This window comes from Poromitra crassiceps (assembly GCF_964638095.1).
Source record: "Poromitra crassiceps genome assembly, chromosome: 2".
Lineage (NCBI taxonomy): Eukaryota > Metazoa > Chordata > Actinopteri > Beryciformes > Melamphaidae > Poromitra > Poromitra crassiceps.
The window spans coordinates 28,587,785-28,615,775 of NC_139624.1; the positions used below are offsets into that span (position 1 = coordinate 28,587,785).

Consider the following 27,991-nt stretch of genomic DNA (forward strand, 5'->3'; position numbering starts at 1 on the left):
ATTGATGAACATCCTAGTTCAAACGTTGTCACAGCAGGAAGAGAGGCAGGGGGGAGGATGGATGAGGATTAGATGAGTCTAGACACAGTGAGCTGAGTGATGAGGCTTAAGATGCTATACAGGATGCTGTGATGAGGTTAAGATGAGGCTAGAAAAGTGAGAGGGGCGAGTGATGAGGTTAAGATGAGGCTAGACACAGTGAGAGGTGGAGTGATGAGGTTAAGATGAGGCTAGACACAGTGAGAGGGCGGAGTGATGAGGTTAAGATGAGGCTAGACACAGTGAGAGGGCGAGTGATGAGGTTAAGATGAGGCTTGAACAGCTGAGAGGGCGGAGTGATGAGGTTAGATGAGGCTAGACACAGTGAGAGGGCGGAGTGATGAGGTTAAGATGAGGCTAGACACAGTGAGAGGGCGGAGTGATGAGGTTAAGATGAGGCTAGACACAGTGAGAGGCGGAGTGATGAGGTTAAGATGAGGCTAGACACAGTGAGAGGGCGGAGTGATGAGGTTAGTGAGTGAAGTGGGGGTGGAGTGTCGTAGGACACAGTGAGAGGGCGGAGTGATGAGGTTAAGATGAGGCTAGACACAGTGAGAGGGTGGAGTGATGAGGTTAAGATGAGGCTAGACACAGTGAGAGGGTGGAGTGATGAGGTTAAGATGAGGCTAGACACAGTGAGAGGGCGGAGTGATGAGGTTAAGATGAGGCTAGACACAGTGAGAGGGTGGAGTGATCGAGTTAAGATGAGGCTAGACACAGTGAGAGGGCGGAGTGATGAGGTTAAGATGAGGCTAGACACAGTGAGAGGGTGGAGTGATGAGGTTAAGATGAGGCTAGACACAGTGCGAGGGTGGAGTGATGAGGTTAAGATGAGGCTAGACACAGTGAGAGGGCGGAGTGATGAGGTTAAGATGAGGCTAGACACAGTGAGAGGGCGGAGTGATGAGGTTAAGATGAGGCTAGACACAGTGAGAGGGTGGAGTGATGAGGTTAAGATGAGGCTAGACACAGTGAGAGGGCGGAGTGATGAGGTTAAGATGGGGCTAGACACAGTGAGAGGGCGGAGTGATGAGGTTAAGATGAGGCTAGACACAGTGAGAGGGCGGAGTGATGAGGTTAAGATGAGGCTAGACACAGTGAGAGGGCGGAGTGATGAGGTTAAGATGAGGCTAGACACAGTGAGAGGGCGGAGTGATGAGGTTAAGATGAGGCTAGACACAGTGAGAGGGCGGAGTGATGAGGTTAAGATGAGGCTAGACACAGTGAGAGGGCGGAGTGATGAGGTTAAGATGAGGCTAGACACAGTGAGAGGGTGGAGTGATGAGGTTAAGATGAGGCTAGACACAGTGAGAGGGTGGAGTGATGAGGTTAAGATGAGGCTAGACACAGTGAGAGGGTGGAGTGATGAGGTTAAGATGAGGCTAGACACAGTGAGAGGGTGGAGTGATGAGGTTAAGATGAGGCTAGACACAGTGCGAGGGTGGAGTGATGAGGTTAAGATGAGGCTAGACACAGTGAGAGGGTGGAGTGATGAGGTTAAGATGAGGCTAGACACAGTGAGAGGGTGGAGTGATGAGGTTAAGATGAGGCTAGACACAGTGAGAGGGCGGAGTGATGAGGTTAAGATGAGGCTAGACACAGTGAGAGGGTGGAGTGATGAGGTTAAGATGAGGCTAGACACAGTGCGAGGGCGGGAGGCGGAGCAAGGAGGAGGAGTTAAGATGAGGCTAGACACAGTGAGAGGGCGGGAGGCGGAGCAAGGAGGAGGAGAGGCTAGTGGTTGCAGGAGGTTTATTTTCCCTGTTCTAGAGTGCTGTATGGCGTTTCTGCCATTCTCAGACATTTCCTAACCTGACGCTGCCAGATCGATGAGTTTGCTTCAAATATCTGTTTCACAAACAACATCCATCTGGATTCGGCCAAGCTACATTGCTGAAGAGGGCGGTCACTTTTTTCAAGCTACTAGGCAGGTGATTGGATGGACCGTCTGTCTGTCACCGTCTGGGCTTGCCAGCGCCAACCAATCAGATCGACTTCCCTTCATGACGTAGCAGCGCCTGATCAGCTAGGACTACAATTGCTAATAGTTAGCATGGAGGTCGCAGATTTTTTGCTGTTTTTGTAAGGTGAATATTGGGTGCAACCATTGACTATTCAATTTGCCAAAAGAAAGAAGAATTACTGCAGATGTCTGACTGAGGATGAAGTGCAGGTAGGCCATTTTGCACGTTAAATGTAACTGATTGGATTAACTGATGTTACGCTAACGATAGCAACATTTGGAGGTTGGGGTGCTACGTCTGATGATTGATGATTAATGTTAACGTTAACAGCGATTCATTCATAACACATATCGTTGTTCGTTTCTTCAGGGAACTGATGACACGATATGACACCGAGTGGCACGCACCCTGGACGGCTAACGTCATGGAGACGCAACGCTCTCTAGCCTTTATGATCATGGCAACAACCAAATGCTTTGATACAATATAATGATTTAACGCTACTATTTAACTGGTGAATTTTAGCATATGTGTCAGTGGAATGGTAGATATTTACGCATGACTGGAGAATGTTATTTGCTTACTTTTGTAATAATAAACTAAACGGAGAAATGACGGCCGTGTGTGGTGTTGTTGTTACATAATCTGCTGGTCTTGAGGCACGATTGGGTCAAATGATAAGACGATGTAAATGCATAAAGATGTTGTCAGATGAATCTGCGAAAGGGAGCTGCCTGGAGCCCAGAGGACGTCAACAGAGAAGAGGAAAAACACCCTGGTTATACCATGCAGCATGTATTTGGATATAATCTCTAACTTTAAGAATGGTTCCTTGTTGATATACCGTATTCCTAGTATTGGCTCCCATGACGTTTGTTTACCCCCTATCTAAAGTACAAGTGCAAAATCTTAAACTACCGGTATGTTCTATCGATAAACCAATTTCTCGAATAACAGCTCCAAAATATCAGACATATAGGACTACTATATGCTAGAGCTATATTCACACTTCACAGTATAATTTATGCAAGCGGGGGAAAATATCAGATAAACTGATTGTTGTATTGTATCCTGAGATCTTTAATCTCGCCTGTATAACATAATATGTCACTCGGACACCAACGTGAGTTAACGTGGTTTATTAAACAGCAGCCAACATTCCAATCATAGCAGAATACACTTCAGCTAGCAGTAAAGGGACAATACATCACACTGATCTTTGCAGTTCTGTGTTGATTAGCTAATAATTCAGTGGCATTTTGATTAACGTTATGATTTATTTCGATTTGGAACAAAAATTATGGTTTAACAGATTGCATGTTTACTGGGCTGTGGTGAGTGAGAAGGGCTTTGTGTTTGTGTGACTTGCGTGAATGGCTAGCCGTTAGCCATTAGCGGTCTGAAGGCTATCTCCCCAAATTCTACAACAATGTCTTGTTTACTAACGTTCATAGTTGATAACATTACAGCAATACAGTTACGGTTTCGTACTCACTGTAAGATCAAGTGTTTAACGTTTATGTTAGCTTATTGTTTTGAATAGAATGTTTGACTAGCACACTGGAGCTAGCCTCGGTAGCCGCCGCCATGTTGAATAGTGAAAGAACTACAAACGCAGAGGCGCCTCTCGGTGGCGTCACACCCGGTCTCGCCACAGCCCGCCCCTAGCTCACGCTGATTGGTGCGCCTGTGTGGCGGCCGGTTTGAATGCATCTCTGAGGCCAGGGCCAGACTGAGGTGGATTGTGAATTTGTGGAACAATGCCGCCCCCGTCTGGTGGAGTCAGGCTAGACATTTCCTGCTCTGGCCACTGAAAATAACCCACAGGAAAACAGGCCGACCTGCTGCACATCAATGCTCTATTCACATTCAATGCCACACTAGCTCCGAGACTGACTTTCACACTATACACAAGAAGACTGGTGATAATATCACATAGCACCATGTAGCATACAATGGTTCCCATTAGGGGTGTCAAAAATAATCGATTATAAGATGCATCGCGATGCGGACCTGCACGATTCTGCATCGATTCACAAATGTCAAAAATCGATTATTAAAATAATAATAATAAAAAATAAAAAATTATATAATCAAATAAAATATAATGGAAGTACATGCAGTTGTTTATTTTAATTATGGATCATAATACAATGCAATTCTAAATGCACTTTTATTTTAAAAGTAGCCACACAGTGAGAAAAAAGAAAGTGAGAAAAAAAATCATGTATTCGGGAAAAAAAGTGATGCATCGATTTAAGATGCATCGCGATGCATCGAGATGCATCGATAATCGTTATCGAATCGAATCGTAGCCCTCTGAATCGTAATCGAATCGAATCGTGAGGCCAGTGAAGATTCACAGCCCTAGCTCCCATACTGTACCGTTACCTGAAATTGCATGGCAATAACATGGGTTAGATATTGAATAGTAGGGCTAGAGCTTGGCCCACATCAACTTTCCTTCTCTCAACCGCCCCCCCCTCACACTCACTCACGCGCGCGCGCACACACACGCGCGCGCGCGCGCACACACACACACACACACACACACACACACACACACACACACACACACACACACACACACACACACACACACACACACACACACACACACACACACACGTGACATTGTTCTACAGCTTTAAAAAAAATCCATTTCATTCAGAAAGGCTGGCACACAGTGGTCTCATATTCAGTCTCAATTATACTGCGGTAATGTAATAAGTGATGGCTTCACTGAGGCTATTTGCCTCAGGTGACGTCTCATTCACCTGAGATTAGAATGGTCCATTATGTTACTGCTGTCACCTTTGAAATATGAATCCTCATCATGGCACACGGACTGAGACACAACAAAATGAGACACACACAAATCGGACATTCTTCATAGAAAGTGTGAGTGAAAGAGGGAAATAAAAGAATGCAGCATGTTTCATACAGACAGCTACACTCTGAATAAAACTCCTCACCTCTCGTACTCGTCGCCCAGGGATTTTCGATAGGGATCCTGCACCTCATAGATGTCTGAATCGGGGTCGTCTGGGTCGTCGGGGTCGTGCGGCCAGCCCAGTCGTGCACTGTGAAATGGCAGGTTCATATACTCTGGTATCTCCTCATACAGCGGAACATTCTCATACTCCACTGATCCCTCTCTGCTGCTGTCAGCCTCCCCCGTGCCGCTATTAGGCTGCTCCAGGTTTTTCTCCCCCCTATTCGACTCCGCGCTGGTACAGTCCAGGGACTGCCCTCCCTTGGCCAACAGCTTTGGCAGCATCTTGACGGAGAGCCGGAGTTCCAGCAGCTTCCGGAAGGACAGGCTCCTCTTGTGTTCGGCCCGGGTTGCCAGGTCGGCGGTGGAAAACGACTGTGCCCTCTGCTTGCCCCCCAGCAGCGGGGCTCGGCCCTGGGGGGGCACGCTGCTCCTGGAGGGCATCTGTCGGCTGAAGAACGTCACGCAGGGCCGGGCAAAGCGCCACGCCGTCTTCTCCTGGGGAGGCGCGGGCAGCTCCCTCATGGGGGTGCTGGCGTGCGGCGGCGCAGGGGGGGTGATGCAGGGCGGAGGGGGGGCGGGGAGGCTGTGTCTCTGGGGCTTCCGGGGGGGCGCCCTCGGCGAATCCTGGCCCTCGGCGGAAAAGGCTTTCCGGGTGCTGGCCAGAGGCGGGTGGCAGCCGAGCTTGATCTGCTTGGGGAGGCTGTGCGTGATGGGGTAACGCTCAAAGTCGCCGTACCCGTCCTCTTCGTCCTCCTCCACCCGATGATGCCCCCCGCCGTCTTTTTTCCCATCGTGGCTCGGCAAGTCGGGCGGCGGCTGAGAGAGCAGGTCTAAGGAGTACAAGGCATTTCTGTTCAGGGACAGACATGGAGGCACGTGGATCGTCCTGCGCATGCGGGGCGAGAGGGAAGTCTGTCGAGGGGGGGGCACCGGGGCGTCGGGCTCGTCCTCTACCACACCTGGGACTTGTTGATGCAGGGGGTTGTCGCTTACATCTTGTTTGAGTTCCTCCCCTTCTGAACTGAGAGAGAGACCGGCTAGACTCTGCGTCCCCTCGGAGTCCCCCGTCTCGAGCCCCTGTTTGGGTTCCTCCGGCACTGCGTCCTCCAGGCAGTCTTGCCTCACCAAGACTGGTTTCTTGGGTTTGCGTGGGTGAGGGACTGGAAGAGGCTTACTGGGCGGAGCGGGAACCTGCTGATCAGCGCAGGAGATGCCACTCCCTCCCTGAGAGGAGGATTCTGGGGAAGACGATGGAGATGGTGGCCGGTGAGCAGTGAGACTCGGGGAAATGATGCTGCCTGCAACATCACAGGCGGATTTAGAGTCTTGTGTGTGAGGAACCTCCATCTCTGAAACCATAAATGATTGACCCAAAGCACTTTCCTGGTATATTACAACCTCCTCCGACCCCTTCCCCTGCTGCTCCTCGTTCCTCTGCGCTTCTCTGCTCCCCAATCCCCTGTCCAAGTGTCTCTGTCTTTGGGGTTTGTCCTTGGGCTTAGGGTGGATGTTGTTGCTGATCAATCCAACTCCGCCCTTCTCCACAGCCACTCCCTCCCAGTTTTCTACTCGGTCTCGCGGGCTCATCGCCACCGCCAGAAGCCCGCATCCTTCTGCGGTATTCCCATTCTGCAACCGGTCATCATGCATATCACACATTTCGGTCGCATTTCCGTTGCCCAGGCGCTGGCACTGGGGGCACTCCTGGAGCGCGCAGGAGCATGTGGGAATGATGTAGTACGATTCACGATTGCTAGAGTCCGATAAAATGCCATTTTTTGAGTTGAGCCGCAACAGGCTGTCATCTGAAGCCTCCTGGTGTTCCTGAGATAGGTTGTGGGGCGTGCCGGGTTTGGCTAGCGGGGGTACGACAGCGGGAGGCGAGGCAGAGGGTTTGGGGATGCATGGTTTGGGTGCAACAACCGGTTTGGCTCTCTTCAGAGTAGCAGGTGAAGGGTGGGAGACAACGGAGGGCTGGGTGAGAAGACCGGGTTTAGGGGCGATGGGCGGGGGTGAGGGTTTGGTGGTAGCAGGGATTTTAGGTTTGGGCGCTAATGGAGGCTTCTTCACACCTGTGGGATGGAAGAGAAGAGATTTACACAGCAGACCAGACCACAATCATTTAACCACCCTAATTTTTGAATGAAGCATACATCGCTAGCAGAGCACATGAAAGCATGCTTCCACCTCGCCTCCCCCAACATAAGTGTAGACAGCTGCAAGATGTGCTTAAGGCTGGGGTCAAAAAGTCAGTCTTGGGGTCACAGGGGACTATTGCAGCTAAGAACCGAGGGTGGGAGTTGTGTGTTCATACATTTAGGGATCAAAAATAGATTAGGTGTTTGACAAGAAGATCAAACGCAATGAGCCCTTTCAATACATTTTCAGTGTTTTTGAATTGGACTCTTGTCACACCGTCTTTGTAGAACTACTTTCATTTATTATAATGTAATTAGTCTATAACTGTCTCTCTAACCTGATGGGTGACACTTCTCACACTGTAAAACTGGATTATAAATACAGATCCACAAGAGAATTTGATGCCCTACCTGAACATGAGCGAGCTTGGCATGCTTACCGCCTCTACTCCACATATTTTAGTTGTTACAGTGGATTGTGACTTGTGAGCAATGAATCTTCATTTTAGTTGGTGAATGTTGGTGGTGGTGGTGTCTGTGGTATTGTGGATTTGTCTTATGAGGATATTTACTCTGCATGCTCTCCTGTCTACTCTTCTGTAAATGAATTAGGCAAGTTTATGTATTCTGCTCTCCCTCAACATGGAATTCACAGAAAAGGGGGGGGGGGTGAAAGAGCTGGTCTCTCTTGGATAGTTTAATCTAGTGTCAGACTTGTCTTTACTTTTTAGTCGATATTTAAATAAGTTTGCGAACCTGCTGGTTGGACAGTGTATATTTTTAAGTCCTTATAGACGATTTTATTTTGCTACATTGTTTTAACATGCTCTTTCTCTGATGTGACTTTGCCTGTGTGTATCTTCATACACTTGCATTCTTGCGGGCAGCCACCCTGTATGTTAGTCTTGATGCTGTTTTCTTGGCCATGGTCTCTCTTGTAGAGATTCCTAATCTCAGGAACTAAACTTGGTAAAATAAAGGTTGAATAAAAAAGTCTCTCCAGTCATAAAAAGCTGTTAAGTGAGATTGTAGGGCATATTTTCCGCTCACTTAACTGCCTGAAACTCTTGGCTGGCCGGCACCACGAGAAGCGGAGTCATCTCTAGCGGATGTTCCCAGAGGCCAATGACCAGAAACCGCTTTAGCCCCGATTCTGGTTTGTTTGGGAGAGACCTACGCCGAACTCTATTCAAAAATCTATGGGCGTAATCTGGTCCTGATTATCGGTAAAGCCACATACAATGTAGAACAATGTCTTTAAAAGTATTTTACGAATCATTCGAAGCTACTCTTCAATTCGGAATATAAACAAATACACCGGCTAGTATTAGGCTACACTAAAATCTCAATTTGAAGAACTTCGCCGCCCACAGCTACTTTTACCAACATACTGTGTGTTACGTGGTGGACATTGGCACAGCACAGGCGAGTGAGAACCAGACGAAAAGTTTACATTTTTATTCAAAATTAAATGCTGCTTGTTGTTGTGCCGAATTGACCAAATAGCCTACAAAAGGTATTAAACTATGTTCTATCTATCAGGTATGTGCGTTTGGCGATAGGCAGGCATTATAACGTTACTGCCAGATGTTGGAATTTGGCCTGATGTGATGTGCTCTCTATACAAGAGTGAAAGCCACATATCGGGGGTAAAACCGCTCATGCAGTGGAAAAAATCTGTAGAGCTCGGTGGCACTGGCACATATCCCATTAGGTGGAACGGATTTATTGAGGGTATCCCGCTTCATCCAGACACATGTTTAGCGTTACTATTTTACATTCGATTTTAATATTGAAGCTTACCGACTTTGATTGTTGCATCAACAGCAGGACAGATGTTTTGAGACAAAGGATTTACCCCCCCCCCCCCCAGCTGACAGTGGCTGCAATAACAGATGGAAAGGGAAATCACTTCATTATGATAACTTACGCGTTTTTAGGAAGCACGAGAATGAGGTCGAGCATATCCTCTCATATCTTTTTTAAGAGCTATCATTAAGAAAAACTGTAATTAACGTTAACCAGGGCCGTGTAAAAATAGACTTGCTAACATCGGGTAACAACGTTCAAATTGGATTGTTTTTCGGTTGCTGTTAGCAGAGACGAATGCAAACGGTATTTTTTTAACCACAATAGGACTTGCATAGTAGGATTTTGCAAAGTTAGCTCCCCCAGGAAACAAACCTGTGCTCATGACTCCCGTCTTGCTCCTTTCTCCATGAGTACTTTACTTTCAATGGAATTGCAAGAAATTCGGTCTTTTTTCCTCCTTCAGCACCATTGTCATCTTGAAAACCGCCTCGGGAAGAAAACGTACAGATTCAATGCCGTTGTTCCTTAATTTACCGACGGATGCGTGAATAAAGTCTTTACGCCTATTACTTTTCCCATTTTTCCAGAAGTTTTCGGCCACGGTGCTTTTCCTTCCAGTGGTCAAGTCAAACAGAATAAACGAATGCACGTCCGGTCACGTCTTGTAAAAGCGTGTTTCAACCATAGACTGTTTTGGAGTAATACCAAGTATAGAAATAAACATTACTTTTTTGTTTTGAGTAGTATTTGTAGTAAATTAAAATACAATTGCTGCTGTTTTTCGAAATGCCCTTGTTATTGCACGTGAGTGGCAAATGTGTGGATTTTATTTTGAAGGTATGCTTCCGGGACAACCATGGTTGTCTCTGTTAACCTTGACTGTTAAGCTTTCCTCTCCTGGCTACTGGTAGTTGAGCCACCGCCTCTCGCGGCCACTAGAGGCGCACTAGCTGGCACGAGCACGATTCGTTCCAGATTTGCTTGCGAGGAAGCGGCGGTGACAGCAGCAGGATTGTGGGAATTGGAGTTATACGCATAGTTTGGTTTGCGCAGCTAGCAACCGGCGTCCCCAACTTCTCTACTGTTGTGTCTGTTTTCTGTCGCCTACAACTCCAGAATATGCAAGACCTGCATATAGATGGCGGAGAGCAATGACTGAGGAGTTTGATGAAGATGTGGTATTTGAGGTTTGTAATATTGCCGTTGTTTAAGATCGGAACTTGTAACCATAATGCTTTGTCATGATGTCATCCCACCCGAGTTCCCAGGTTCACAATTGCGTGGTAAAATCGGAATGCTTTGGGTTAGCTAGCTAGCTATTTAACTAGCAAGCCAGCAAGCATGCTAGTAGGCTACAGTTTGCCCTGTTGCGGTGCAAAACAAATGCACATATCTGGCTGGTTGCTACTAGCTAACGTTATGTGTCTGCCAAGCAGCTTTGGTGATCATAAGAGCTGAGCTCTGTGTGCGTACATTATTTGTTATTGGTGTTTCATCATCACTAGACCATCGTCTTCCCCAGAATCCTCCTCTCAGGTAGGCAGCTGGCTGTCTCTGGGGTGGGGATGGCCAGCTCCTATGCGTCGGTTCTGCCCCACCCCCCGGACACACACACACACACACACACACACACACACACGGTGTCAGTCAACATCCTATTTATTTAGCTCAGTGGTCGACATGCGTGGTGACTTCGCCTGACAATGCAAGTGAGTACATTTATATATTTCGGCATAAATGTGTTGTGATCAGTGGTTGTGTGATGGGCATGCAGGTGGATCATCAGAGAATGTTGAGATGCAGCTGTCAGCTGTCCAGATGCAGCAAGACACGCCAGAGATGCTTGTTCTGCTTTGCCAGCAACAGAGAGTCAGCAGCTGGGAGCTGGCAGACAACAACTGGGTACTTAGGTCAAATTGTAGCATGGGGTGTTTTTTCCCTTCTGTTATGACTTGTTTGGTGCTGAGCTTTCTTTGTTCAGGCAGAGACCGAGACGTCTCAAAATAGCCTGGGAGTTAGTTCACTGTACATCCCTTTTGTTGGAAGACGTGACTGTGGTGAGATGTATTTTTTCAGGAAGGGATGATGGTTTGTCCTTCCACCACTGTTTGATTTTGACTTCACTGCTGCATAGGACGGTGGCCAGTTTCCATGCTGGAGAGAAGAAAAGGGGGAGATCAGGGGTGCATGGCAGGGCTTGGAATAAGGAGAAGCTGCTTAGCCTTTACACAGCATTCCTCCCAGAATAGAATACTAGTAAGCTGCATGAGAGAGAGAGAGAGAGAGAGGGTGGAGCCTCAACATGAGGTGATGCTTCTTGAGGGGAACCGGCCCGCTTCGGTAAATCCGGGAAACTGGGGCAAAATCAGGATAAGTGACAACTCAACCCACAGCAGATTGATGTCCTAATCTCCACATTTCTCTATCTCTCTCTTTCTCTAGAACTCTCCTCTTTTCCACTACCTGCATGATCTAGGGCACACAGACTTCGAGGCATGTCCGACGGTATCACAGGAGGAGGAATATGGTGGAGACGTGGCCTCTCCCCAGGATGCTTCCCAGGAACGTTCAGTGAGTGACACCCCTCCCCACCACCACCACTATTCTCACTTCACACTTCAAATGTTGCTCTGTAGGCCCTAACCCTGGTGCTGTGTGTGTGTGAGTGAGTGTGTGAGTGTGTGTGTGTGTGTGTGTGTGTGTGAGTGTGTGAGTGTGTTTGTCACTATTTGCTCTCTTCAGTCAGACAGAAAGTAATTCATTTGACTATTGTGTTGATTCACAACAATGACCCATGTTGGCAGACAATTACACACACACACACACACACACACACACACACACACACACACACACACACACACACACACATATTTGTGTGCTTGACATGCTTTCAAATTTATATTTGAAAATTTATTATTTGCTTTGCGTGAAGTCCTTGAAAATGAAACACTAATGCTTGAAAAAGTACTTGAAAGTAATTTAATTTCATCTTGTAGTGTCTGTATGAACCCTGTCTGTCATTCCCCCCCCCCCCATATTTTATTTTGTAATTTTCAGAACATAGAAAACAAAAACAGGCTCAGACAAAAAAACAAAAACAACCAAAACATACATATATCAACATTCATGTTACAACATGGCACTACCAGCCGTGTCAAGTGCATATGTGCTTGTACAGTAAGAGATGTGCGTAGAATCCCATGCAAGGGGTCCATGAGAAGTCAGCTGAGCAAGTTACTTGTTATTCTTAACCTCATCCAAGTAGGCGAGAAATGGGTCCCAGATAATCTCTCCATATGTATAACCGAGACCATGTCCGTCAGCCACAGCTGAAAAGAAGGTGGAGAAGGGGACTTCCACTCCTTCAGAATGAGTCTCTTGGCGACAGTCGTCCCCTGCGTCAGAGACTGTTGCACAGCATTAGGGAGGAGCAGAGAGGATTCTGAGCAGCCGAAGATGGCGAGTTCTCCCTCCGGCTGAAGGGTTATTTTATAGGCCTTATGGCCCATTTCCATCGCAGGTAGTAGTGCGGTCCCGCTCCGCTCGACTCGATAAATGGTCTCATTCCACCGCTAAAAACTGTCCCAGCCCGGGTTGTATTGGGGTCGAGTCGTGCTACTTTTCGTACCTGCCTCGTCGGGGTTCTATTCTGTGAACCTGGTACCATACGGTGACGTGAAAACATTGTTGACGACTGATTGGTCAGGCAGAATCGTGTTTACTCTTATCTACTGACTGTCAATGCAATGCTGCATACCAGTTTAGTGGGCTTACCTTCTCTTCTGTTATGTATATTTCAATCAGTCTTTTGTGTTGCTGCCTTCGCCTCCGGCAATTGTCTGAGAGAGAAAAAAGTCAGCTGCTCAGCAGGCTCCTGTAGTTAGTTGAGTGCAGCGCTCCGCTAGGCCGCAGCGGGTCTTTGGTGAAGCCGCGGTCTTGCCTGGTGAGAGGCCGCGGGGTACAGGCTTCACTCTGTTGCGCCTCTCCCGTCCGCGCGCAGCGCATGCCTGTGAGTTTGACTAACTACAAAGTGATATCCATTCTCCTGGCCGATTGTCACATTTGCCCAGGTCATTTAGAGGCACCAGTATTTCATAAACAGTTTAAAAGTTCTGTGGATGGATTTAATTGTAACGTTATGTTATAGCCTACTTCGGCTATTAGGCGGAGGACAGATATGCGGTCGCTATGGCGACCAGCTGTGGGCGGGGGCAGATGAACGGCGGTCGAAGCAGAACATCCATCGGGCCGAAACGAGTAGAGCCGACTGGTGACGAGCTGTGCAGGGCAGTAAAATGTGGTGGAAATGAGCCATTAGAGTACCAATCAAATATTTTGGCCCAGAATCCAGATAGTGGAGGACAAAACCAAAAAGCATGGGATAGTGTACCCTCTGACACCCGACACCTATCACATAGTGGTGAGACAGAATGGTAGATCTTGTGCAACCTGGACTTGGAATAATGAAGAGGATGAGTGACCTTAAATTGGATCAGTTGGTGTCTGCTGTTAATTGAGCAGAGCTGGACTATAGATAGACTCCTGTCCCATATAATTTCAGACAAGTCAACATCAAGTTCCTCCTGCCACGCCTCCCTAATCCTTCCAGTACAGTCCCCCTCCCTGACACAGTCATCAAATAGACACACACATCTAGAGATAAAATGCCTGGATTGAGGGGGATTAACATCACATCAAAAAAAGCATGTTCATTTGGTAGAACTACAAAATCACGAATCTTGGATCGAACATAGTTCCTGACTTGTAGGTATCTGAGCCAGTGCGTGTTGGGGGCAACTCAAATTTCCTCCTCAGAAGATCAAAGGATGTGAAATTACTATCTATGTATAGGTCTCTGATGGAAACCAGACCCTTCTCACTCCAGGCATGGTAATTTCCCTGTCTGTCATATTGACATATTTTTCATAGAACTTAGCAGAAATCTAACGGTTCATGAGACTGGTTTGAATAGACTTATGATTCAGTCAGACAAGAAATGCTCCTGGGTAGCTCTTGATAACATGATTTGGCCTCTCTGTCTCTTTTCGCCCTCCTCTTGCATCGGGAAACAATGTTGTGTTTGCTTCATTCAGGAACTTTCCGTCTGTGTCATGCTTCCTCTGTTATTCCAAGGAGTTAAGGAGAATGAGGGATTCAGATGAGACAGGAAAGGTTTTGGGTCGTCCCTCTTCCAGCTTCCTGAACCCCAGATAGAGCCGGAGCCGGCTGGGACAAACACCTTGTACATATTAGCCTATGTTATTGCTTCACTGAACACAGGTTAGCTTTCATTACATTGTCAGCCAGTAAAAACACTGGTTATCATACTTGGACACAACTTGCATGGGCCATTTGTAGTGTAAGCAGGTGTGTGCGAATGCCCCTGAATTTGTGTGATTCTGGTTGGCTGTAGGGCTGGGTAGACCGAAAATGTATCGAAACCGACATTTAGAATGGTGGAGCCTCTAACCAACTTCATCTTGCTCATGTCAATTAATTCAATTTATTTATTTGTTTTAATTTGGTTAATAATAATTTCCCCAATGTGTGCGTTCATGAACTGTCCCCTTTAAAAAATGTGTGTTCAGTAACGTGCCTCCGCCCCATCCAACCAATGTTAGTTTGCATTCAGGCAGTCACTCAAAGCGAAGCTGTTGAATGGAGGATGACATGAGCAAAAACACTGAGCCAACAAACAGACCTTGTCAGGAGAACTACAGTATGTCTACATCCTCACTAGGCCGTTTCGCATAAAACAGGCAGAATATGTTAATTGAAGCATTCTATCTACACTAATCCTTCTCTTTGTCCACACAGCTCCCCTGAAAATGGCATATATATATTTATATATTTTTTTATTGAAAAGTCAAGTAGACTACTTTATAGCCTACATTATATTAACTCCATAATAAATTTGACTCACGTACATAGGGCATGGGGCAACACCTATAAACACATCGACAATGACAGAGTCCACTTACTCCTATACATATATATATATATATATATATATATATATATATATATATATATATATATATATATATATAAGGTGGAGTATGTCCTTGCCGCTCAGAGAGAGAGAGAACGAGTGGCATGGTGACTGCAAGGTTGCCGGTTGAAATCCCCAGTATGAAGCACTGAAAAGAGTATCAGTTGAGTTTCCCTGGAAAAATAAACGCGAAAACTAAAAGTATGGCTAAAACTTCAAAGAGAAATAGGAATGGTGTCTTCTAGTCTTTTCCATGCTAGTGAATATTGCAATAACGTGTTTTGGTCATATAGTGTATAAACAAGTACGGTAAGCAGTAATAACTGCACCTTAGCAAATTGTTTTACAGCATTATGGCATTGGCACCATAATGTAAGCTGATGCAGAGGATACACAGCAGATCTTACCTGCTCTAATACGGTCTCTCTTAAACTGTCTGTCCATAACATCCATTATGTATGCTTACATGCTGTCATGTAGGAAGGGCTGGGCAGTAATCACATAGTAGCCATCAGACAACGGGCTGGAGGCTGCCTGGAGTGTCCCTGTGTGATGCCTGCAGAATACTAAAGAGCAAGAACAAGACTGGAGCAGGAAATGAACTGTACTTGATGCGAGAGTGTGTGCAGTGCATATCGTGTGTTATTCTGTGTTTGTGTTGTCCTAACAGAAAGAAGAACAACCAAGCATAGTTGTGGCCTACTTTGACTTCCTAGAATGCACAAGCGCACAAGTGCGTGCGTGCGCGCGCGCGCGCACGCACACACACACACACACACACACACACACACACACACACACACACACACACACACACACAGAGTTGGAGGAAGCTTACAACCCTTTTCTTCCCGTTAAAGGTGGAGTATTTCCTTGCCGCTCATGTGTGGGAATTGTTTCAATTGTTGGATCTAAAATAAAGAGGCTGGTCTTGACCTGCTCTATATGAAAAGTGTCGCAAGATAACTTTTGTTATGATTTGGCGCTATATCAACCAAATTGACTTGACTTGACAACCAGTGTCGTGTGAATGCCCCGCCCTGCAGCTCGGCCTACGACCAGTAATCAATATGGCTGTGGCCTTTGCACTAATAACACTTGTGCTTTACCCCCAGAACAGGGTCAGTGTGCAGGCCGCCCAGTCTGGATCAATTAACCCTTTCCCTACTGATTGGAACACACACACACAGACAGACACACACACACACACACACACACACACACACATTATGATGCTGCTGCTTTAGGAGTCTCAGTATAACGCATCATAGATCCAGCAAAATGCTCTAAGCAGATTAGTGAATAGTAGGCCCTATTCATGAATCATGATTAGGCAACGCAATGTTGGGGATTTATTTAGTCTCTTTAGTACTAGTGAGAAAAACATGCAACATGAATAGCCTCAAGTTTGGAATGCATTGAAATGGTACTTTAAAAAGTGCTGCGTGAGCAGAGACCGCTAGAAAGTTGTAGAAGTCTGTATGTGTTTGCTGCTGCTCTCCAGTGAAACCCAGCCTCATATCCCGGTTTCCTTTTCCGCAACTAGCAATCCTTCCAACTGACAGTGACACCCATGCATTTTTGATGTTGTAGTGTTGTATACGATTCTTATGAGTTTCATGGGTGCCGACACATGTAAACTTATAGAGTGAGAACATGGACAATCATGAAACGGCACTATATAACAGGGGTTCCCAACCTTTTTTGTGCCAAGGACCGGTAGATACATGGGAAAAAAATCACGGACGAGTTGTCAATTTTAATGGTTTTAGTTACATACGTATATATTTACTCACCAGGTGGCGACAAAGGGTAAATAACAGCCTTTTGTGTTGTACTGTATGTAGCCTACAGTATTTATGTTTTTGTTTCAAATACAAACATAAATAAACGTCAACTTGAAACTATGTTTCAACTACCACACAGCCTATAATATTATAGCTGTTTATATTATATTATGTTTATTAAATTATGTTTATTAAAAAGATAAAAAAAAAAAATTGACTGGGCTCGCGGCCCGGTACCAAATGCGTTGCGGCCTGGTACCGGTCCGCGGCGCTGTGGTTGGGGACCACTGCTATATAAGACCAGGGGAAAGTGTTACAAACACCCCCCTGGCCCCCCTCCCCCGCCATCTGTGTGTGTGCATGCGTGTGGACGATTGTTGTTGGATCTGTGATTGCTGGGAAGGGGGCTATACTCAAGCTTTATTGGAATGCTAGAGAAAGCACAGTGGAATGACCAACAATGGGTGAATGATTTTATTTACTCTTAAATGCATTCCAATCTGGCAATAGATACCTGCACCGGGGCCATAGCAGGGCATGGAATAATGAAATGTCCTGCATGGAACTGGAATGTAGCCCTTACTTACATTATTGACTGAAATGTAACCCTCCCTCCCCCCCCCCCCGGTTGGCAGGGAGGACGCCTATGGAGACTGGCTGACGTCCTGTGGCGGTGGAGCCCGCTTCACCCGGCTGATGCATCTCATAAGCTGGAGCAGCAACTGGTAAGCATTAGAATGGAAGAGTGACAGGAATCCTGGCACCGAAACGGGTAGTCTCACAAAGATACAGACAAAACATCTCACCCTGCTACTATAGGAATCTGTTCTCTTTAAGCCTTCTTTCACTCTGCCTCTCTTTTCCTCCCTGCCTGCAGGACTGTGTGTTTGGCCAGTACTCCGTGAAATGCATTTTGGACCAGGATGTGCTGCTTCAGGAGGATGTGGAGCTGATCGAGTTGTTGGACCCCAGCTTGCTCACCCTGGGCTCCTCGCCCTCCGGCTCCCCCAGCCGAGCGAGCACCCTGCCCAGACCCAACTTCCTTGCCAGCCCTTCACTATGGTACGTCACCAGGAGAGAGACAGCCACACACACACACTTATTTGCATATGTGCGAACTTTCACACAATGTGTGTCCAGTTTTGTAGGCTGGAGTTATTTTGGTCAAAGGTATTGGAAATAACACAAAAGAGTATGCTATGACAGTTGATAATATAATTTTGATTCAATCAATTTGGGATTGGTAGCATAATTTAAATAAATTCAGTACATATTTTCATCAGAATTAGAATTGCTGGGGTGCTATAAAGGTAATATATAGACCAGTGATTCCCAAAGTGTGGGCTGCGGCCCACTATTGGCCCGTGGAGGTACTGCAGGTGGGCCGCGAGTGGTCTGCCAATACTCCCGATTTTCGCGGGCAAACAAATGGCTGTAGCAGGCCAGGGTCATTTTTAAAGCTACAGTGGAGATCCTGTTATCAGAAGAAACTAGAAGACCTAAGACATCCATTGGTACCAAGCATAAGTATGCTAGCTTGTGGGGAAGGGGGCTAAATAAAGCTCCAAACATAGGTTACATTTGGGCGAGGGAAAACTATTTCAAAGTGGTCCCTTGACCTCTCAGCTCAATTTATCTGAATGAAAATTGGTTCAGTGGGTACCCACCAGTCTCCCCTTTACAGATAAGGTAGCATTTTTCACAGCCAAGCATTAATAGCTTGTGGATTGATTTCTTCTGTTGTTGCTCATCACATTTTGTCTCAACAAATTTGTTATGCATGTAAATACTTCTGATGAGTAAGGGGGGAGAAAATGTTGACAATCTGCTTTTGGGTATTTTCCAGAAATGTTTTTGTATGTGGATGGATTATTAATTTTCCTTATGCCCAAGTACACATACTCTGTTAATGAAATACAAAATATCTACAATATAATTGCAGCAGTGTCTGTCTCTCTCTCTGTCCCTCTGTCCTTCACATGTCTCGACAACCCTTTATCTGATCGAATTTAAACTCGCGGAGTGCGCTTATGGGGGGTGGACCACACTATAATTGCAGCGGTGTCTGTCTCTCTGTCCCTCTGTCCTTCACATATCTCAAGAACCGTTTATCTGATCGACTTCAAACTCGCGGAGTGCGCTTACTGACTGACACTAGGAATCGGTACCTAGTATATTAAAATACAGTATCACCATTGATTAGTTGACATTATTATTAGCCATTCCCTTAATGTTAATACGATAAAGAAACAAAATGGAACTAATGGAAACACACTGGTTACAATGTTGAAAATCCTCTCCTCCTCTCTCAACCCAGGGACATGGCTAGGCTGGTCGGCCTGGCCGCTGTGCTGCTGGGTCTCTGCTCCGCTTCTGAGGGAGTGTGGTCGCTGGCTGCAGCCCCCTGGAGCCTGGTCGTGTTGGGCTGGGTGGTGCTGAGGGGGGCCCGCCTGTGGAGGCAGGGCTGCATGCAGAGGGCCGTCCACACCCAGGCCACCCAAATCCAGATTCTGGTCCAGAACAGCAAGGCACTGACGGGTCTGTCACGCAAAGCCCTGCGCCTGGTGCAGGAGACCGAGGTCATCTCCAGAGGGTTCACACTGTAAGTGTGCTCATTTTATACCCACCTACCTGCCACCCAAACACATGTAGTTGCTTCTTGTTGCAAGCCTGCCTCCTAAATTCATTCCTTTGTCAGCGACGTGCAAACTGCCAGTTAACCTACCTTCCCACTTAGTGTGTCTATAGGCTTTCTATTATTTATGTTCACACTCTCCAGCCTGTTCTAGTTCAAACCACCACCATCTGTGTGTGTTTGTGTTGTTCATCACATACATAACTAGCATCACATAAAAAACATTGTTACATTGTATTCATTGAGTCACCAAGTGATTTAAAAGCATGTCATATTGTGTTGTTCCTTCCTGATAATGGCATGTGTTTCAACAGTCCCATCTAGTGCACATGTCCGAGTCATTTGAGTATGTGACGCCGTACGACGTATCATCTTTAGCCTTGTGCTGCTTGGTGTTGTGTGTGCTCCCCTGCCTCTCTGGGACGTCTGCACAGTTGTATCACATTTCACTTGTCAAGTTTGCTCGACAGGGTGAGTGCGGCCAGCTCCTTTAGCAGGGCGGGGCCGGGGGCGGGGCCACGAGGCCAGCAGCTGATCGGACTGAGGAAGGCCTTGTACCGGGCGCTCCGCTCAGCCTTCAGAGCCTCACGTAGAGCCACCTGTCACATGCTCAAGGCATATCCTTTACCTGGATACAAAGACCACTGACCTTTAGGATGTGTTCACAATGGGCTGCCTTTTTTGTGGTGGAAACGGGGCCAGACTAAAGCTTTATGTTGTGCTGTAATGAGCAGTGGTTTGCACTTTCTCTCCATAAGGATTAGCTGCAGTAGCCTGCCACTATTAGCAAAGAGTGCTTCGGTATCATCCTTATGTTATTGGAAACTCCCACAATACAGGCAACATACTCTATACTCATCATGATCAATTTGCTAACAACTACTACCAACTTTTCTACCGCTACTTTCTCCATTTTCCTTTTTGCCTTACTTTTGTTGTTACAAACTGTCAGCTGCCTACATACAGTGAACCCCCCCCCCCCCCTGTATTCTTCCTTGATACTAGTAGTTGGGTCACTAAAAAGCCATGAACACCAAAAACTTTCAAAAGTTCTCAACTTTAGAAAGTGTTCCGCTCTGCCTAAAAATGTAAACTTCATGTAAAAAATAGTCTCTGGCACATTTGCGAAAAGTGGAACAGTGTGATCATGGCTTAAATCAAATGGCAGTCATCCATGCATCTCAAGGGCGGAATGGGAAGGTCTTAAGGGGGGAAAGTCTGGGTGGGGTCTCTTGAGGTTGGTGTGAGTAAGCATGAAGAGAACGTTACTTCCTTGATGTTGGGGTTAGGACCTCTTGAGATCATTCAAAGCTGATACCTTGAAGCCATTCAAAGGGATAAAAAGCATGCTTTTCGAAATATAAAATAGTCCTTTGTAAACTAAGATTGATGTCAAATGACTTGTGCCATGAGCCCGTCTTAATGTTTTATTTATTAAACAATGTGTAGATACACACACATTTTTGTCACAGAAGAGTGTTGGGTCCTTAACGCCTGCCAACGTTCCCTCTGAACTCGGAGATCGACAACGTGACCAACTACGTGTCTGCGGTGCCTCTGAAGGAGCTGGGGCTCGGCCTGGGGATCGAGCATTTGGGTGACGAACAGGCCCAGGAGCTGACCGACGACTACAGCCTCCCCGCCCTGAAAGTAAGGCTTGAGAGACACCAGAAACAAGATAGCCGCGTGGGAGGAGTAGAGGGGGAGAGACGCATACTGTATGTCTATTTCAAACGATCATGTGTAACTTCAGTGCCCACATACTTCAGTGCGTCCTTCACGTTGGGACAATAGCAAAAAGAAATCCACAATTTCCAGTGGTACTCGTCCGTTTCAGCCGTATCCGTAAGCTTTCAGAAAATGTGCACAAATATAGACAAAATAAACGCAGAATACGGACAGAAGGCTCCATCTGTATCCATATTTAACGTTGAGCATTATTGAGCCTTTAGTTGATGTAAGCAACTGAACTGCTTAGTGCTTACACACATACATTACACACACACACATACATTACACACACATACATACATTGAAGCGTGACTTCTATGATGTATTATAAAATACCAGTGCCTTTTAATGATCTTGTGATCATTAAAAGAAAATTATGAAATAATAAGACTGAATGATGCAACACTTCACAGCTAAAAGCCTGCATCAAAGAAAGGAAACGATGGCAATAAAAAATATAATGAGGAAGTAGACATAGTAGGCATGTAGGGCAATTGCAGAGTAGTGGATCAGGGTTCCCACGGGTTCTTGAAATCCTTGAAAGTTTGTGAATTTGAGCGAGAAAAATCAAGGCCTTGAACATTTTTGAAAATATACAAGACGCGTCATATGTGCAAGAATAGAAACAACTCTTATTATAGAATTTTAAGGCTAAGTTCTGCTGTCTGCATGTGTCTCCCGCCATCTGTGTGCCTTTGTGTCATGCGCTGTTTCACCCAAACTCTTTTTAATTGTTGTCTGTGAGCTTCTGTAAAGCCTGCTTATTATAAAAATTATTATTGCTGTAACAGTAATTAACCTTGATCCATAGTTTGAGACCGTTTGGGTCCTTGAATTATAGGGAATGGGGCCTGAAAAGTCCTTGAATTTGACGTTAACGTTTTGTTTGCCGTCCTGTAGATGCTGTTCCAGCTGTGGGTGGGACAGAGCTCTGAATGTTTCCGTCGACTGGCTCTCCTGCTGTCGCCGCGGCGTCTCGAGGAGCCGGCCGAGGGCGGGGCCCAAGGCAAAGCCCCGCCTCCGGCCGCGCTGCACCGGGCCATCGCCACGGTGACCGAGCCCCTCCACCGCGCCCTGGCCGGCTGCCTCTGTGAGGTGCAGCGCAGCTACGACTTCCACCGCTACTTCCAGACCCAGCCGCGGACCACGGGCTCCGACCACGTGGGCCGAGCCAGGGAGAAGTGCCGAGAGCTCAACACCCTGCACACCTCCATCCGCAGCCTGCAGCTGCACCTCAAGGCCCTGCTCAGCGAGTGAGACGCAAACATGTGCACACACACACACACACACCACTCTCTGAACAGCCTCACTCGACACCTCCCATAGAATAAGGTGTACATTTAATTATCTCCAAAGGGAAACTGGGTCGTTATACCAGCAAAGTAGAAATAGGATACAGTAAAGAAAATAAGAATTTAGCAATTTGGAGCTGGGGGAAAGGGGGGGTAAACAACACATTTGGTAACTACAACACTAGAATATACTACAGTGAAATATATGAATGAGGAGCATTGTTGGGAGGGTTACATGTCATACTGAGCTATGATTCCACATCCTTTTTCCAGTCTAGGTCTATGAGACCCGACTTCATCGTTTGAGATTTAGTGGGTCCCAGGTATTCAAAGAAGGGGTCCCAGATCCGGTAGAACACAAAAGGGTTTTTATCCTTTAAGGCAGTGGAGAAAGCTTCAAGAAGGAGGATGCTTGTCACCATGTTCAGCCACTGATCCAGAGTGGGAGCTTTGTCAGTAATCCATATAACCAGAATACATTTCCGAGCAGAGTGGAGGAGAATATGTCAAAGGGTTTTGTTCCCCAATTTAGCAGGCAGCTCATTATTCAGTCCCAGCAAGCAAGTCAGAGATGATCAATAATCATAGCCCAATACCACTGGATATGAGGACAGTTGTGATGGCTAAGTGGGTGGGCCTCAGTGATGTCATCAGTCAGTTGTGATGGCTAAGTGGGTGGGCCTCAGTGATGTCATCAGTCAGTTGTGATGGCTAAGTGGGTGGGCCTCAGTGATGTCATCAGTCAGTTGTGATGGCTAAGTGGGTGGGTGTGCCTAGAGGTCTCACGTGCACGTAGCGTGGATGTCCAGTGATACAGCACAAAAGTTCGCTAGGCCAACTATGATGTCACTCAGTAGTGAGCCAAACGAGCAATTTGGCTAAGTGGAGGCTGGGTGGATGGTATGCATGGAGGGCGGTCAAGCTGTTCGGATGAAAAGGAGACGAGGGGTGATGGAGAGGAGAAGAAGGAGAGGAAGGAGGATGGAGATGGGAAAGAAAAAGACAAGAAGTGTCAAAGTGGACAAAGGGAGAGAGAAGTCTCCTCCCTAGAGATCGACTCTAGTAATGCAAACATGTCTCATGGCAGTCACCTGGATTTTTTATTTCTGCCATCATGGTTCTTCCTCCTCTCGGTCTGCTGCGGTCAGGATGATCATCCTGGAGGACGAGCTGGAGAAGCTCATGGTGTCTAAGGAGTGTGTGGAGTTGAGGTGCGAGGGCTACCAGGAGCTCAACGACCGGTTGGAACACCTCCAGCCTCACATGCAGGCCAGCACCGGCTGCTGGGAAGACACCGTCGGCCAGGTCCAACGCATGCTGAGACGGGCCAACGCCTCCCCCGGTGAGCCAGTGAAACATCATGCACACGCACCACCAACTAATGTTAAAAATACCGGAAGATATTATTTTTTATTAAATGAGAGAGAGAAAAAGACAATTCAACAATGAACAACAATAATGTTTAATAAAAACAACAATAGTAACTATAACAAAAACAGAATAGTGATACCCTACCACCACCACCACCACCACACACACAAACACACACAAACACACATTCAGTGGTTTCTATTGGTTTCCGCAGTTACAGTGGGGCTATTTTTAGTGTGGACTTCCTCCTTACCCTGCCCTGCCCCAAGAAAATTCCCAGTCATGGAGGAAGTAGCTCCTTGAGAATATAGAACAGGAAACAGAGCAACCAGAGAAAGGGAGGCAGCCACCAGAGGGGGACGACAGACACCATGATCTAGTTCAGTGGTTCTCAAATGGCTCAAATGGGGGTCCGGGGACCCCCAGGGGTCTGTGCCAGGGGGTCCGCGAAAGGTTTTCAGGAAAATACAAATAAAACCTTTTTTTTGTGTGCAAAAGCTTCATAGTTCAACAGAAATATTGTATGCTTTAAATCTAAAATGGTTCATGGATTACATTCTAATCTAGCAATCCTATCAATTTAAAAGTCAGGCACGTTACCGTGGAAACAATTAAGCTTAGCCCAAAATCACAAATCAGAATGAGGGGGTCCCCGGTATTTTTTCTATCTTGTAAGGGGTCCTTGGCTGAGAAACTGGATCTAGTTTCAGTTTAGACTGAGATTGTGATGTTGTCTATTCTTTGTTATGTCCGATCACTTCAGTCCATGTCATCCCTACAGGTAATGCTGAGGGCCTGGAGCAGTGTACCCCGCCTGGACCCCAACTTCCCACCCCTACACCATCCTACCCCTTGATCCTGGACAGAGACCCTGTGCCAGAGGAGCTGGTAATTGGGAATATCCATCTGTGTATCTTAGGTCCCGTTTCCACTTGGGACCTGTCTGTCTGTCTATATTTCCCTTTGTCAATCTCTCCTCCCGTTGTGCTTGACCAGGAGTTGGAGGCCTACGTGTCTGACTCGGACTCGGAGGGCGAAGGCCAAGGGTCCTGGTGCGACATGTTGTCACCGGAGGAGCGGGAACGCCAGCGCAGGGAGAGGGAGGAGTCCCGCCGCGTCCTGTCAGAGCTCAAAGCTGTGCTGGGCTTCCGGGCCTCAGAGGGGGAGAGGATGAAGCGGAAGCAGCTGCTCTTCAATGACCAAGGTCTGCTCTGACCCATGTCGTCCCTCCCCAGTCACCATTTTGACATGATAACATTGGGGTGTGACTGATATGGGTTGTGAAGGCCAATACTGATATTTTTGGATTGGTACTGCGGATAGCTGATATTTTGTGTCAATATTTTTAAATTTGACCATTTTCATGACCAAAAAATAATCCAATACAATTGTTTTTTTGTTTAGATTTTTTATTTTATTTTTTGCCTTTATTTGATAGGACAGTAGGCAGACAGGGGGGGTGGGGAGAGGGAGGGAGGGGATGGCATGCGGCAAAGGACCACGGGTCCGATTCGAACCTGGGTCGGCCGCGCGAAGCACTAAGCCTTTGTGGTATGCACTCTACCAGGTGAGCCACCGGGATGCCCCAAGGATTAAAGGAACACTCCGCCCATTTTCAACCAGCTTTGTATCATTAGAACATCAGTAGTATATCAGAAAACTGTAAACTGTTTTGAAGTCATTAGTCATAATTTGACAGTTATTGAGTGTTAAAGTGTGGACCAGTGACATCACTGGTCCACACTAACTCAAATTAATAACTCATTAACTCAAATCAACTCTCAATAACTGTCAAACATTCTGTCATTCATCTAGTTTGACAGTTATTGAGAGTTGATTTGAGTTAATGAGTTATTAATTTGAGTTAGTGTGGACCAGTGATGTCACTGGTCCACACTTTAACACTCAATAACTGTCAAATTAAATGACAGACTTCAAAACAGTTTACAGTTTTCTGATATACTACTGATGTTCTAATGATACAAAGCTGGTTGAAAATGGGCAGAGTGTTCCTTTAAGTATTCTTAAAGGATTCAGTATTCCCACCGGAATTCTATTATTGGCAAAGCCCTGAAACAGCATTTAGACCATGGGACAAACACATTTTTTGATAAAAATACAATTTGTGTGGCATCGAATCAAAATGTTGCAGGTTATGGGTTTCCCATAGACAACCAGTATAATTCTAGAATAAATATATACGGTAATCAAACAGACTGCATCACAACCATCTTAATAGAGGTGGACACACTGACTGGACCAGATTAGATTTCCTATAATAAAATGGCCTAGGTGGGCAGGCGGTGTCTGTCTGTCTGTCAGTCACACACACGAGTCCCACCAAACTAGATTATGAGGCGGGCTGGACTGCCTCCTGAAGTAGTGACCTGATCATCTAGATTTATAAAAGCCCACTATGATCAGCAAACCAGTATATTGCTCTGAGGCTAGATGACATGTTTCTTCCTCTATCTTCCAGCTGCTCTGACGCCTTTGGGTCATGATGAGGAGACTTCAGAGCCTTGTCCAGCCTCTGAGCCATCGTCCGCTCTGACCCCCGTGAGTTCAGCAGAAGCGGGCGCTGAAGAAGCAAAGCACCTATTGGAGCGCACTATAGGAAACCACGGGCAAGCAGAGGAAGGAAGGGCGAGGGCCGACCCCTCCCTGGAGCCAGGGACGGAGTTCAGCTGCGGCCTGGATGAGGAGAAGGGGCCGGCGGGAGGGACCCGGGGCACGGGAGGACGATCTGAGCTGTACCAATACGACGGGCTGTCAGAGGAGGGGCAGAACGGGCTGGACTGCCTCCTGAAGCCCCGGGTCCCCGCCCTCTCTGTGATGGACAGACTGGCAGAGATCCACGGCTCCCAGGCTCTCAGCTTCAGCTCAGCCCTCGCCGCCCAGGTGGCGGCTCGCTCGCACTCGCTCCTCAACATGCAGGAGCAGACGTTCGGGGAGGACGAGAAGGATGAAGAGGAGGAGGACGGCGGCAGACAAACCCCCGAGGAGGACTAGAACCTCAAACCCGCTGCTTTAACCAAGCACTGAGCAGAGACTGTATTTATGTCTTGATTGTCTGGGTGTTTTTGTCGATGGGTCTCTTGTTACATCTTAACTGTTCTGTTCTGATCCGTCCATCTCTCTTACATTGCCCACAATTCTTAGTGCTCTCTCTTGCTGTTCAAACTCAGGTACCAGAACCACTAAAACAAAATATGACCTTACAGTGTTGAGGTCAGAAGACCAGAATGTCTACGGTTTACTCGGTCCATCAACCACCTGTATATTGTTCACACACACACACACACACATGTAGTGGCTGTGGAAGCAAAGAAACTTGATTGTGAGCAACTGTGTTTTACAAGTGATTGGCCTTCATATTTACAAAAACATGTAACAGCTAGAGTCCTTTAAAAAAAAGAAAATGATTTTATTTGCAGTTGCCTCGTGCAGATTGCTAAACCCTTCTGCTCAAACCGCTCCAAGCCGTGTTACTGTGAAGTCTTGTGCTGGATGAGTGGATATATACAGTATATGTGACCCGTCCTGAGTCGAGCCCAGGACAGTTGTTTACGTTCTTTCGTCAAGATTATTCCACCAGAGCAAAACTCCCAGATACAGCATCACACTCCCAGTTCAGAGAAATCTATTTGGGATATAATTTATCTGAACACTTTTGTCTTGTATGTAGGAACAATCCGTGGAGACTTCACCACTCCAGCTCTCTCAGCATCTGTGTTTACAGGGGGCGCGCTCCGCAGAAAGGTTGCGAGGCCCTGTCCCGACTTGACGACGCACATTGTGGATGGCATGAAAGAGCTGCACTGCTGTAAGGTTTCAAATCAAATGCCATGCCTGCACAGGTATAGTAACAAAGGAGGAGGGTGGTAAATAAATCAGCATTTTCTCTCACACGAGGGCGAGCTGTAACCTTGTTTCAAATGAAGTTCTCACGGGAGAGCCCTGATGTTCCCCACCATTTTCCCTCCCAGTCTTTCTTGTCACCGTGTCTGCCTTGCCCTGGCCCCTCCTGCACCCTTCCTTGGGGTGAGGTCTGTCCCTCCTGCATTTCATAATGTGAAATAAAATGCCATTCTGGAAGTGTGTGTGTTCAGTGTAATCTTCCACATAGTTCCTCTCATTGTTCACAGCCCAACTCTGATCCCCGGGGAGCAGAGGTAGGATCGAGCGGGGTTGAGAGGTGAGGGTCAGGCTGGTGGAAGGGTTACTTG

At 46.7% G+C, this 27,991-nt stretch overlaps 2 protein-coding genes across 2 annotated transcripts in view; one reads left to right on the plus strand and one right to left on the minus strand.

Moving 5' to 3' along the window:
* Positions 1-9,333, minus strand: part of fgd6 (FYVE, RhoGEF and PH domain containing 6) — a gene marked incomplete at its 5' end in the record, with an annotated part of 33,714 nt that extends 24,381 nt beyond the window's left edge. Inside the window, 2 exons of the mRNA XM_083661857.1 lie at positions 4,979-7,073; positions 9,324-9,333. Coding sequence (XP_083517983.1) covers positions 4,979-7,073; positions 9,324-9,333 — 2,105 coding nt within the window. The remainder of the gene's footprint in view (positions 1-4,978; positions 7,074-9,323) is intronic.
* A 674-nt stretch (positions 9,334-10,007) lies between these two features.
* Positions 10,008-27,842, plus strand: vezt (vezatin, adherens junctions transmembrane protein). The gene is made up of 12 exons (XM_083632090.1): positions 10,008-10,138; positions 11,394-11,522; positions 17,369-17,458; positions 17,611-17,795; positions 19,051-19,335; positions 19,839-19,985; positions 20,871-21,018; positions 22,000-22,352; positions 23,540-23,733; positions 24,544-24,650; positions 24,759-24,966; positions 26,242-27,842. Exons 1-12 carry the CDS (start codon positions 10,103-10,105, stop codon positions 26,772-26,774), a joined length of 2,415 nt encoding a protein of 804 aa, XP_083488216.1. The 5' UTR covers positions 10,008-10,102; the 3' UTR covers positions 26,775-27,842.
* Positions 27,843-27,991: the final 149 nt, after the last annotated feature.